A 14,496-nucleotide genomic window follows, 5' to 3' on the forward strand; every position below is an offset into this window, starting at 1 on the left:
TCTTCCCCACAAACGTGGATTCCAAGCTTTAACTGTGGCTGGGATCCCAGTTTGCACGCAAATGGGACAAAACACAGCTTGCTCTTTTGTCTATTTAGACAGCAGGACTAACTGTGGTTTCTTGGGAACCAGGAATTCTGAAGTCTCCCAGGTCTGCACAAAGGAAAGACAGAGGGAATGTGCAAGTCTTGAAGACTTGTTCTCATAATGGAACAAAGTGTGGTTTGCCAGTGGCATACAAACAGAGCTTCTAACAAGATGTATTTTGGAAAGTCTGCTTAGACTTACAAATAGTGTGATCCTGCTTGGGGAACATTCTCTGTGGCTAAAAGATCAGAACAAAAGACCTTGAAACGCAAGCTGGTGCCTTGATCAATTCACCTTGATGAAACTTCCAGCAACCTCCAGTAGCCAGCTCAGGACAGGAGCCTGAGGGCCGACAGTGGGCGCTTCAGGCGACACAACTGCTAAGAGCGGGGAGTTTTTATGCAGACATCTTTGAAGTGGAAATGCTGCTCCGAAGGAGCTGTGTTTGCATTTCCATTCTGCAGCCAAGCCAGAGCTACCCTCAGTCTTCGAACCAGTAAACGCCGGAGAAAATGAGCCCCAAACATCCTGTCTACCTTGGTTCAGTGAGCAACAATGTGAAACGGAACATGCTTATCTGGGGAGCCATCCAAACACAGTGTGCAGATTCAAGCTTGTTCCTTTAAATTGCTTTAACTTTAAACTGGATTTTTATGTTCCAGCCCACACTCATATCTGCTGTAACCTGTACAGGAGAGGGGAAGATGACATTAAGTGGTCATTTCGAAACTGCTGAGGACGACATCTTTGCCGGGGTGGATGAGCCCAAGTGCCAATATCCTGCCTTGTTTGACACATTTCAAAATTACTAAAATCTCGTTTAAAAAAGCAGTTGTGCCCTTCTTACTTGTTTCAATTACACTGCCCTACCTCGTGCGCAATCTGGACCAAGGAAGCCCGGGAAACAGTGGCAGTGGCCAGAGATGCATTCTCCGTTTCCATTGCAGTTAGTGGAGCAGTCATCCATGACTTCTGTTATACAAAGAAACACAAAAAAGCATGCAAAAAGTGAACAGGCAGCCTGTGCACAAAGAGGCACCAGGAGCACATCTACCAGGAGCCAGTTTGGTGTAGTGGTTAGGAGTGCGGACTTCTAATCTGGCATGCCGGGTTCGATTCTGTGCTCCCCCACATGCAGCCAGCTGGGTGACCTTGGGCTCACCACAGCACTGATAAAACTCTTCTGACCGAGCAGTGATATCAGGGCTCTCTCAGCCTCACCCACCCCACAGGGTGTCTGTTGTGGGGAGAGGAATGGGAAGGCGACTGTAAGCTGCTTTGAGACTCCTGATAAAGCTGTTCTGACTGAGCAGTGATATCAGGGCTCTCTTGGCCCCACCTCCCTCACAGGGTGTCTGTTGTAGGGAGAGGAAAGGGAAGGCGACTGTAAGCCACTTTGAGACTCCTGATAAAGCTGTTCTGACTGAGCAGTGATATCAGGGCTCTCTCAGCCTCACTCACCTCACAGGGTGTCTGTTGTGGGGAGAGGAATGGGAAGGCGACTGTAAGCTGCTTTGAGCCTCCTTTGGGTAGGGAAAAGCGGCATATAAGAACCAACTCTTCTTCTTCTTGTTTTGCAAGGGATCACTCCAGTTTCAGGGGAGAGGGGCTGGAGGCAGAAGGAAGGGTATTACTATACAGGGTGGGTCTGAAATAAAGTGTCTGTAGTGATCTTGGAAGCTAAGCAGGATCAGCCCAGGTTAGTACTTGGATGGGAGACCAGCAAGAGATACTAGGGTGGTTATGCAGAGGCAGGCAAGGGCAAACCACCCCTAAAGGACTCCTGCCTTGAAAACATCTTGAAGGTGCAATTTAATGGCACTTTCCATCACCAACAGCAGCTTTGAAATACTGGATCCATTCTATTTGTGGAGACACATTCAGCTGGCTGAAGAGCTTCTGTCTATCTTGCACAGAGCGGGGGGGGGGGGGTGCTTCCTTCCACCTTGCAACCTTTTTGAGCCTGTGGGCACTTTTGAAACAGCATGGTGGACACAGCCCAAAAATGCCTGCTGCAAGAAATGCCTGCTGCTAGCTTGGTGGAGTGGTTAGGAGTGCTGAGGTCTAATCTGGTGAGCTGGGTTTGATTCCATGCTCCTCTTTCACATGCAACCAGCTGTGGGCTCACCACAGCACTGATAAAGCTGTTCTGACCGAGCAGGAATATCAGGGCTCTCTCAGCCTCACCCACCTCACAGGGTGTCTGTTGTGGGGAGAGGAAGGGAAGGCGACTGGAAGCCACTTTGATATTCCTGACAGAGCTGTTCTGACCGAGCAGGAATATCAGGGCTCTCTCGGCCTCACCTCCCTCACAGGGTGTCTGCTGAGGGGAAAGGAAGGGAAGGCGATTGGAAGCCGCTTTGAGCCTCCTTTGGGTAGGGAAAAGCGGCATATAAGAACCAACTCTTCTTCTTCCTCTTCTTCAAAAGGCAGAGCTAGCCACAAAATGGTGCCCCAGCTTCCTTCCATTCACAGAATGAATATCCCTGAGCTGTGATGGCGCCAGCTGCTAAAGCACCATTAAAAAAATCTGCACAGTCAATCAAATTTCCCATGGCTAGTCAGAAGTGTTGCTGGCTAAAAGCCCCACAAGACTTGACCCAGTTTCTGAAAATATCTGGAGGGTGCCAGGGAAGTTGTTAGTGGACGCCTTGTGCCCAATGAATCCATAATGGGGACCCCCCGGGCTTAACAACAGTCTCTTTGAACTCACCAAAGTATAAAAGCCACTTCTTGAGGAGAGTTCAAGTAAGAGCTGAAAACTAAATTGCAAATGTTGCCGTCCCAGTTTCCCTGCATGCAAAGTTTGGAAGCGAGTGGCCAACCCCCCCCTTTCTTTCGGCCTATATTGACAGTAAGATCTGACCTGAAAGCCAGATGCTGAGCCCAAAAAAGTGTCCCATGCTCCTTGGTGAACCTTTGCTTTCTGTTTGAGATTCTGCATAATAGATGCCAGGCTGCAACATCTGGCTGAATAATTTATTACCTGTTCCGTTCACTGCCATTAGGAAATGAATAAATAATCGAAGCAATCTTACCAATGGCCGTTGTTAATATAAGCACTTGCTCCATTTTCTTCCCATCGTTGTAAAATGCCATGTGCCATGTGCCTTGATCCATGTACTCTATGAAGCCGGTTTCTTGCATCAATGTCAGGATCAGGTTCCGGGGAACTTGCTGAGATTCCTCAGAGTGTTTGGGCTCCTGCTTAATTAGCTGCTTCCCATCCATCAGCTTTACAAAATCAAACTGAAACAAAAGGATCCAATGAGAGCTTTTGCTTTCTGGGCAGATGCATGCATGTTCCTTAGCTCTTCAGTGTTAGCTCTGGCTAAACCATTTAGGAACTTTATAAGGGAGCCCGTTTTTTCACCCCCCGGACAACTGAAATAAACTGTTTTGTAATGTTCTCTGCAGATGATCTGGCCCAAATTGAAGTATGGATGCAATTACAAAAACCTGAACAAGCACTTTAACTGGCTGACAGGTCTGCGTTCAAAAGGCATGTAATTATACTTGGCCAATCGAGTAAATTCCCTTCAGGGAAACTTCTTGGCTGGCCGTCAAACTTAGGTAGGAACCTGTAAGTGAAGCAACAAGCTCTCCCCATCTTTAATACATCATGGCCAAGCAATGATTTCCATATCAACAATTGCAAGGTTTCATCATTTCACTCGTAGTGCAACAAGTCCTGTTGAAATGTTTTCCACTGGGTCAGGTCTGAAGGGAAAGGAAGGTCTGTAGGCCAAAGGCAGAGGAGATTGTGCTTTTCTGTGGGCCCCATGCACTGAGGTCCATTGCAAAGACAACCAAAGCCAGGGCAGATACTGAATAGGCGGGTACAGATCTTTCATTTTGCACTTCTAATAACACTGTATTGAACCATGCTGGTAGTGACATCACAGCCAATGAGAATCTTCTGTCTTTTGCTTGCTACAGCCCTTCCAATATGTACATGCCCTCTACAGCAGTGGTCCCCAACTCCTGGTCTGTGGCCTGGTGCCGGGCCGCGAGAGCTTCGGCAGCAGGCCGCGGCTCACTCTCCCTGCCCCCTGCAGCGAGAATCTTCCCAGGCCGCCAGCAAATTGGCCGCCAAAGCGGCTGATTATCTTGCAGCCCGGCAAACTTCTTGCTGTGGGAGGGGGGGGAGAGGGAAGCACGGCCGCCGGCATGCTGGCATCGCAAACACGCATGCACGGACCTGCCGCACATGTGCGTTTGTGCCGAAATAGGGCGCAAATGCGAGCGCGGCAGTTTTGTGCATGCGCACATGCGCAGAGCTGCCGCGCATGCATGTTTGTGCCCCACTGGGAGGACAAACGTGCACATGCGGCAGCCCCGCACATGTGCGAAATTGCCACGTGTGTGCGTTTGCACCCCGCCGGGCATAAACCGCATGCATGGCAGGTCCACGTATGCACGTTTGTGCTGGGCTGCCACGTATGCATGGAGCCTGGGTCACCCTCTCCCCCCACCCCTTGGCAAGGGGCTGCAACCTGAAAAAGGTTGCAGACCGCTGCTCTACAGGACAGGAGGGCACATTACACTGAAGGCCAGCATGAACAAATGATGGAAGAAAATTGCTGTGTAGGTGTGAGAGAGGCAGAGAAAGGTTCATTAATATATGGCAGAATGGCTCCAGCAAAGCTGCCTGAAGGTCAACCCTCTGAGGATGGAGGTCCTGTGGCTGCAGAGGAAAGGACTAGAGGAAGAAGCGTGCCTTCCCTGTCTTGATGGGGTGCAGCTTCAGGTTGCATAGACCTTCAACATCTCCCTTACCATGGAGGGACAAGTCACTAAAGTATCCCAGGTTTTTCCACCTATACCAGGTGAAGCTACTAGTGGCCTAACTAGGCATATAGCCACAGTGATGCATGCAACAGTCACCTCCAGGCTAGATTGCTGTAATTTGCTCTACACAGTCCTTCCCTTATCCCTGATTCTCAAATTACAGCTGGTCCAGAATGTGGCTACCCAGGTCCTCACTAGGTCCTGATGGAGAACAAACATTCAATCAGTCTTCCAGCAGCTTCGTTGGTTGCACAGTGTGTTCCAGATCAGGTTTAATGTGTTAGTTTTAACCTTTAAGGTCTTACACAGTCTGGGACTTGTGTGCCTAAGGGACTGCCTCTCTGAGGGACTGCCTCCCCAAAAGAGCAGTCAGCAAATTCCAACTTGCTTGTGATCTCTGGCCCCAGAGAGGTGTGTTTGGCTTGGACCAGAAGCAGGGTCTTTTCAGCCCTGGCTCCAGCCTGGTGGAATGAGCTGCCAGATGAGACATGACCCTTTACTGAATATCCAAAGGGTCTATAAGACAGCACTCTTCCACCAGACATTTGGTTGAGGCCAAGGACCATCCTTATAACCTGAATGGGCCCTCTGTCTGATCCCTATTTCTGGCATCTTTCGCACATAATTGATACCAGTAAGCCTGGTATCCCAGATGTGATAGGCAAAGATAATTGACAGAGGGAGCTTTGATTTATTTAATTTAAAAATCATAGATTGATGAATTAGTACTTCTTAGTAAACTATTTAGTGATTGGATTTTTAACTGTCAGTGTTGTAAGCCAGTGGTCCCCAAACTTTATTAGGCTGGGGACCGGCAGGGCATCGGGTTGCATCCGCAGGGACTGCGCCAGCGCGGGCGCGGGCCACGCCCATGCTTCGGGCCGCGCCCGCGAGCCGCGCCCGGCCGCGCCCGGGGATCGGGCTGCGCCCGCGAGCCATGCCCGGCCGCGCCCGCAGGCCGCACCCACGGATCGGGCCGCACCTGCGGGCCGCGCCCGCGGATCGGGCCGAGCGGGCGCGGCCTGCATGGGCGCGGCCCGGCCCTGATTCCCTCCCCCGCTCTCCCACAGTAGCTTCCCGGGCCGCAAGCTTGTGGCCTGGGAAGTTTTTTACTGCGGGGGGGGGTGGGGAGAGGGAGCCGCAGCCCGGCGCCATGGCCTTTGCGGCCCGGCGCCGGGCCGCGGCCCGCAGGTTGGGGACCACTGTTGTAAGCCACCCAGAGATCATGTGGAGAGTGGTAGCCTATAAGACTAAAAATATTTAAGAAATAAAATAAATATTTAGTGAAGAAATTACTGTGGCGTTGATGCCCTCCAAATAAGACTGAGAATCTATGCCTGAAAAGTGGGATCATCAATAACGTTTTTGGTAAGTCCTACATGGTTCCTGAATGTTGATCTGAAAGAGATGTTCAAAGCCACGATCCAGACAAACTCTAATTAAATTCACTGCAACATATGCATGTTCAGAAATCTGAGATGCTCTTATAAATGGTATGCTGCATTCAGAAAAGGCATGTGTTTCACATCAAACCCATTTGGATATATAGTTCTAATTATCCACAATTTAAAGTCTTCTGAACTATCTCTTAGGATTAACCCAATGTACATCTGAACATGTTCTGTTTCAGTTGCATTATGAGCACCAACAAATAAGCCAATTAACACCCATTTGAAAAGCATTTGCTCTTGTTTGGAAGGGTCTTCTTTAACATTTCCTAATAGGATTCTGAGAAATTATGCCTGTACAGCAAAAAATATTCTCCACATTTCAGAATTCCTTGGGGGGGGGGGGGGAACTACTTGATTCTTTCTGTCTTTTGACATATTTCTTCTTGAAAACACAGCCCTCTTGGACAACTGATTGCTATCTGAAATTCATGATTTAAAAGATTAGCTTGTCTGAGTCATCCACTTCTGATTATTCTATACGACAAACCTAATCAAGTAATCACATCTGAACAGGCAAAACCCCCATAATGTTCATAGTTTCCAATTATTCTGGTCAACCAGATGAAGAAGAGTTGGTTCCTATATGCCGCTTTTCTCTACCCGAAGGAGTCTCAAAGCGGCTTACAATCACCTTCCCTTTCCTCTCCCCAAAACTGACACCCTGTGAGGGAGGTGAGGCTGAGAGAGCCCTGATATTACTACTCCATCAGAACAGCTCTATCAGTGCTTGGCCAGCCCAAGATCACCTTGCTGGCTGCACATAGGGGAGCACAGAATCAAACCCTGCTCACAAGATTAGAAGTCTGCACTCCTAACCACTACACCAAGCTGGCCTCCAAGCAAGATATAACTCTGAGAGGTAGGGAATAACATTTGCTAGGATTTCATAGTCACCCCTGTTCATGTCCCATCAGTAGCTGGTGTTTAGAAGTGCAATTCCCCAAAAGTTGGTCCCCTTTAAGGAGGGACGAACAGCCCTAGTAGATTTTGGTATTCTTGTTAGAGAAGATACAATTTTTTTTGGCAATTTCTGACAGAAAAGAAATCTATGCAGCTCTCTTCTAGGAGGAAAATTTATCTCCACTATCAAAAGCTTGTCTATAGCAGGTGTGCTTCATCTTTATGGCAGGTGCTCTTCATCTCGGTCTATGGACAGGTGCTTTTCATCTTTAGGGACTAACATCTATTAGTTGCCTTTCCATCTTAAGGAACTCAAGGGAACTGACAATGTAAACAATACATGGCACACCTCCCTGTGGAGGTTATTCCATAATTGTGGGACTGCCACCAAAAAGGCCCACTTCCCTGTGTTTACTGGATACCTTCTTCACTTCATGGAACAGTCAAGAGGACATCTAACAGTGACCTTAATTCTTAGGCAGGAACATAGCATGTGGTATTTAAAATGTTTTGGTGTCTCCTTTGTGGTCCCTATTGAGATGAGGAAATGTAGCATACTAAAGCTCCGGACAACTAGATTTGAGGCCATTAGCACCTTTGAAGTTTTCTGGAGTATGAGATTTTTAGTCATTTAACCCATCTATTTTGTTTCCCCCCACTTTGAAGCAAGGAGGACTGAAATCGATGGGTTTAACATCTCATAGCCATTTAAACCCAATAGCGGGGCAGGTGAACCCATTAGCGGTTGGGCTGAACTGCCTGGCAGCCATTTCACCAGTCCATTTTGCTTCTTCCCACCTAGAAGTGGGGGGGGGGGATGAAACTGACCAATGAAATAGTTTGCAATCATTTAAACTTAACAGGCCAGTTGCAGATAGTGCTGCTCAGTTGTTAGATTTAAATGGCCCAAACAGCTGAACCAGACAAAAGTTCAGTAAGGGCCAGCACCTTCCCTAAACATCCAATTAGGAGCTCTAAACCAGACCAATGAATCCAGGTAAGTAAGCACAGACAGTAAAGCCAGAATATCTCATATTTAAAGACAATGTCTCATATTTGCAGACCAGAAGTGAAAACTAAGAGTCAAAAGAGTAAATGATCGAAACAGAGAATTTATTTATAGATCACTCCCAGCTGGTGAGGAATTGGTAAAATAAGATAGACAGTGCACATAATCTTGAAAGGTAGGACCATTATTTTACGGCTAGCTGATCCCGGTTCCTATTGAGTCTCAGGCCCCCACGTCACACATCTGATTCAATGGCTACTGGCTCGTGAAAGGTTATCCCACATTCTATTGCAAGCGCCACAAAACTTTTCATGGTTCTAATTTGTTTGATTGCAACATTCTCATGGACTAACTTTGGATTTGTTACAAGCTCAATAATACACACACGTACACAAATATCTTCATGAAAGTGCCATTCATCATGAAACAGATAACATGTTGTGAAAAAAAATTACCTGTGTATGAGTGGGGGGAATATTGCGCCTCCCATAAATTCCCAGCAGAGAGTCCTTGGCCAATGAAACATTGAACTTCAGGTACATTGGGTGGTGGATCATGATCAGGAAACGCCAGAACAGGCCTGGAGGGATAGTTTGCATCACCTGGTCTCCAATTTCAACTTCCCCCGTGTCTATTGCCTGCCCTTTCTGAAGCACTATTTCTCCAAAAACAAAAGAAACAAAATAGTTGGCTGTCATTTAAAAAGCATAGGTAGGAAAGATAAATGTGTTGGGTAAAAATGGTGGTTACGTATAAAGATCAGTTCTAATGAACCAGTTCTTGAGAATAAAACACAGCCCAGTGATAGAACATCCCCTTTGCACACAGAATGACCAAGGTTCAATCCTGGGAATCTCTAGTTACACAGGACTATGTGGCAAGTGATGAGAAAGACCTCTGCTTAAGGCCCAGCAGAACACCTGCCAGTTAGAGCAGATAATATTGACCTTGATAGACCAGTCATGTGACTCAGTAAAAAAAACAGCCTGATATCCTCAATCATCACAGCGAATGATAACTCCATGACTTGAGTAGAGTCACAGTACAACTCCAAAAAACAGAACTCTTTGTGACTTTAGGAGCAAAAGCCTCAACCAATGTAGATGGGCAAAGAAACATCAGGACTGGCATAATTTTGTGTTTTTACTTAGGAGGGCAATGGAGAACAACTGGAGCATTCTATTGCCATAGGTAAAGGTATCCCCTGTGCAAGCACCGAGTCATGTCTGACCCTTGGGGTGACGCCCTCCAGCGTTTTCATGGCAGACTCAATACGGGGTGGTTTGCCAGTGCCTTCCCCAGTCATTACCGTTTACCCCCCAGCAAGCTGGGTACTCATTTTACCGACCTCGGAAGGATGGAAGGCTGAGTCAACCTTGAGCCGGCTGCTGGGATCGAACCCCCAGCCTCATGGGCAAAGCTTTCAGACGGCTGCCTTACCACTCTGCGCCACAAGAGGCTCATTCTATTGCCATACTCATATGAATATGGAACTTAATCTTCTTACCCTTTTCTCTTTCCTACCATTTTCTCTTTCGTACATAAACCCAAATGGTTTCTGATAAAATCTTTACCATCACAAATACTATGTATGTATGTTTTTTTGTTCATTTAAAGGCTGCCCTTCTTGAACCTACAATCTTGGGTGGAATAAAACATTATCAGAAAACTAGAAGCAAAGCCCGTTATACCCCAGAATACAACGAGTGCTAAAATCTCCAGGTGGAAGGAAGGAAGGAAGGAAGGGGGTAAAGGAGGGAGAAGGAAGGAAGAAAGGAAGGAAGAAAGAAGGTAAAGGAGGGGGAAGAAAGGCAGAAGGAAAGGGGTGGGAGGCTTAAAGATGGCATGAGCAAGGCCTGGGGCTGTTCCACCCCTCCTGTCAGTGCAGCTGCCTGCACAGGAGGCTCGAAGGCAGCACAGGCAAGGCCTAGCCAGATCCCTCCCAACTCATGTTCACTGGCTGGGTTACCTTTTGCCTTCAGTCCAGGAGACTGGGCTGTCACTTCTTCCATGTGGAAGAAGTTGGAGGGAGATGTGGCCGAGGGCAGGACCACAGCCTACCTGATTGGCCGTTCATTGGACGGACAGTCAATCAGGTACATGATGAGTCCCAACTCGTCCTACCATCCCAGTCTGCTTTTATTTAGGTTACAGATAAATCATAATAAAAACACTAAACGTATAAATAGTTTAAAATTACTAAATTACTAAAAGCTAATTGCCATGACAGGGAGATGTAGGAGACCCCACCTTATCAGGGAGGCCCATAAGGTGCTCCAGTCTTCCGGGCATACTGCCCTCAACTGTTAGCTCCTGCGGGGCTCATTCTACCAAGCAGCAGCCGGGGATGGAAAGGCCCTGGACAGGGTCAGGGCCAATTGCATTTCTTTAGGGATGGGGATAACCAGCCAGTTGGGTGTGTGTTAGTACTAGATTCGTAAACAAGACCTCCACCTGGACTCATATTTGGTTCATAAACAATGATACTTTTATAGCCTTCACCTTTCAATATGAATTCATAAGGCTCTAATAGTGGGCTCAGATTCAGGTTTGGGCCACCTGACAATATACCTCCCCTAAAATAAGACTCTGAAAAATTATATCTGTTCCCCACCACCACCATCATTTCAAACAATCTCCAGGTTTCGACACAATGAGCAAATCACTCTCCATGCAGCTGAGCAAAATGCCCAAAAGATATTTTTGCTGATATCAGTATACGGTAAGTGCACCCGATTACATTGTTTTAGTGTAGTAATGCCAAAGTCAAGGATACCACAATGTGTTTAAAGGTAATAGTAATGCTGGTCAGTGTTGACAGCCTTTAAATGAGATTGTAACTGCTATACTTTTATGAAAGCCTAAAGACCTACTGTTCCGCCGGAGATCAAAAAATATAGTATTGGACGAGATTAGTCAGACATGACATGATGCAGTTGGGGGGGAAATGGTATATTCTTGGCAGAACTGCTCAGCATCCATCCTCTTTACAGCCAAACCTGCTGTTCTATTGCCAAGTAAAATGGATCGTGCATTCTCTAGTCCGCACAATCAAAAAGTACACTGTTTCACTGAGCAGACTCATGCCTCTGTGCAATATCCTCTATTTATTTTATTTATTCCTAGATTTCACAACATAGTTAATGATAGTTCCATAAACAGTGGAATAAAACACAATTTAAAACATTACATTGATCTGTAATCATAGAATCATAGAGTTGGAAGGGACCTCCTGGGTCATCTAGTCCAACCCCCTGCACTGTGCAGGACACTCCCAACCCTCTCGCTCATCCACTGTCCCCTGCCAGCCCCTTGAACCTTCACAGAATCAGCCTCTCCATCACATGGCTAATTTCCACCACCTCCCAAGGAAGCCTGTTCCACTGAGAAACCACTCTAACTGTCAGGAACTTCTTCCGGATGTTTAGACGAAATTTCTTTTGCATTAATTCCATCCGTCCCTCCGGGGCAACAGAGAACAGCTCTGCTCCATCCTCTACGTGGCAGCCTTTTAAATACTTGAAGTGGGCTATCAGATCCCCTCTCAATCGTCTCCACTCCAGACTAAGCAGATCCTAAGATGTTAATTAGAGTTGGATGCTTTGGCGTCTGAAGCGGACGTTTGCACCTGAAGCAGCCAGCATCACGATGCGGGGGGGGGGGTAGGGGAAGTGCGGGCATCGGCATTCTGGCGGGCGCACACACGCAGGTGCAGAGCTCTGCAACTTTGTGTGTATGCCGGCCAGTGCACCAGCACCTTCCCTCCCCCCCATGCCACAGCGCTGGCTGCTTTGGGCGTGAACATTTCGTTATTTAGCGTTGACCGCAGCAACATCTGCACCTGATAGAAATCCAATAGCAAGATCAAAAACACTGTTACACATATGAACCCTTTTCATACATTCTCACGGCAGCAGATCACGTTTATTCCGTCAAAAAATCCACTTAAGCTCCGACTGTAGCAAAGGTGGGTGGGTGGGAGGGAAGCCACTTTAAATGCGACTGGCAGATTTTTACCTTTACAAATATAATCCAGCTTTAGATTGATTGGCCCCAAAAGCACTGTCAGCTGTTTCTTTCCTTGGTATTCTTACAAGCTGGCTAACAGAAGACAAAGTACGGCTGAGCACTGCATACACACTGCACAATACCTACATGTCACTTTAAAGGAAGTGTCGTCTGTAGAAGGTCTTACAAGGACTGAGGGGGATTTATATTTGAAAACAACATGTTTAAAGGAATCTCAGAAGGCTCCAAAACTGACCTTTGCAATTGTGGAAATTGCCACCGAAAACTCAGTGTACAATTCCACTGGAGCCCGCGAACAGAAATTCTATTGGTCCGAAAAATTTGCCCTATCTCTATCACTTGCCCTATCTCTATTACAAGTATTCACATCTATATGCAAAGGAAACTGTCAAAGGAAGATCACAATTCTTTGCATCATTTTCCCCCTCTAATAAGAGGTCCTCTATTCCAGTGGTCCCCAACCTTTTTATCACCGGGGACCACTCAATGCTTGACAATTTTACTGAGGCCCATTGGGGGGGGGTAGTTTACTCCTCTACTCTCAACCACTGCCCTAACGCTCTCTGATCGCTATGGTAATGTTTAAACATCCCTTCAAAATAAGATACAGACACACCACAACAATGAACATAAGGAACATTTTATTTTCATAGAAATTTAAACTCATGACAATGACTAATCAATGGGAACCTTGAGCTTGTTTCTCTGCAACGAGATAGTCCCATCTGGGAGACAATGACACCCAAAGTGTGTTGTAAAGGGCCCGGGGGGGGATGAAGTAAAGGGCTGGGGGGGGGGGAGAAGGCGTCCTTCGCGGCCCACCTCCAATTAGTCGACGGACCACATGTGGTCCGCAGCCCACAGGTTCAGGATTGCTACTCTACTCCTCTGAAATGTCTGGATACAACTACATAATGGTGAAGGAGAAGGTTGGTACTGCACAGGTTCAGAAGGATTATGTTCGTTTTTTTTTTTATTAGAACTGAGGTGTAGCCATGAAGAAAGGTTCGGGGACTAACTTAGTAAGGCCTGACACAGATTTATCTCTGCATATCTCTTGTTATCTCAAAGCCACTCATATTCCAATATCAGAATTCTGCCCTCAGCAAATCTCATTGTCCTTCTTTTCTACAACTGCCATATATTTTGACTGGAAGTGAAATTCTGAGGTGAATTTAGATGGTTCTCCGTTGGGCAATCCATCTGAAGATTTCTGTGGGAAACCAAGATGGTTTCCATCAGCCTAGAAAAACTCAAGCTGACAGCTCCACTCAGAACTGAAAGGAAATGTGGAGGAGATTATCGTTCAGTCAAAACACCTCAGGAATTTGGAGAGGAAGTGGACCAGAAGGCTTACAAAAGTCCTTGTGAGGGTTTCGCTCATATCTTCCTTTTTCAATGTCATTTTGTTGAAAAATAAGACAGGACATATCCGAGATCCATGCTGTTGTATCTGTGCACTCCAAGATGATTTCCACACCTTGAAAATGTAGCTGGAGAGCCCCTGAAGGTATGCGGCATATTCCGGCCCCTTCACATGATGTTGCCTACCTCCAGTGTCTAGCCAGCAGTCGACTCACTAAATCCTTCATTTTAAAGTGTGACTTTGGGAATCCCAGAAAGTGGATTCACCATTCTAATATGTATGATCCCCTGGCGTACAACCAGCCTGCAAACAGCGGAAAAGAGGTATGCAGGGCATCAGTTCACACACTTTCTATCTGCTCCCCTTGCTGCAATGCATCGTCTTTCATTCTAGTCACATAAGTTGGTATTTCCCTAGACCTGAATGTGCATTACTATGGGACCCAGGTCCGACGCCTGTGAAGTGTTGCTTACAAATTCCACAGGAAGAGTGTAAGCATTGGTGCCCTAACTAAAAGGAAGCAAGGAGGCAGTCTTGCTTAAATTCTGCATCTCAAAGCAGGCTGTGGGAAGACTTAGGCATTAGCTAAATCCGCCATGCATTACCACTGACACCGCATTCCAAGATCTCAAAAGGCTCCCAGGTAGCTGTAGAGACAACTTACTCTTATTCTCATAATGGCTTGTAGTGCTGACACACTTTGTTTCAAAGCAACCAACAAGAAATACACGCAGGACCACAAGAGTATGGGGACGGAACAGAATTCACTGGCTACGGTTGCTCTGAGTAGCTCCAAGAAGACAACCAGTCTGGCTTTGTTCTTATCCATTTACTCAGCATGACAAAGCAAGCTGGGCTTCAGC

General features: G+C 46.8%; 1 protein-coding gene across 9 annotated transcripts in view; it reads right to left on the reverse strand.

Annotated features, from left to right (window-relative positions):
- The window catches only part of TENM1 (teneurin transmembrane protein 1), a 534,679-nt gene that overhangs the window by 210,387 nt on the left and 309,796 nt on the right, over positions 1–14,496 (reverse strand). For 6 of the 9 annotated variants that reach the window (XM_077309377.1, XM_077309375.1, XM_077309376.1 and 3 more), the window contains 3 exons: positions 8,694–8,899; positions 3,126–3,336; positions 958–1,059 (listed from right to left, as the gene is read on the reverse strand). In XM_077309377.1, coding sequence (XP_077165492.1) covers positions 958–1,059; positions 3,126–3,336; positions 8,694–8,899 — 519 coding nt within the window. The remainder of the gene's footprint in view (positions 1–957; positions 1,060–3,125; positions 3,337–8,693; positions 8,900–14,496) is intronic. The other 3 variants (XM_077309379.1, XM_077309378.1, XM_077309374.1) reach the window with 1 other exon arrangement.

The sequence above is a fragment of the Paroedura picta genome, chromosome 13 (genome assembly GCF_049243985.1).
Source record: "Paroedura picta isolate Pp20150507F chromosome 13, Ppicta_v3.0, whole genome shotgun sequence".
Lineage (NCBI taxonomy): Eukaryota > Metazoa > Chordata > Lepidosauria > Squamata > Gekkonidae > Paroedura > Paroedura picta.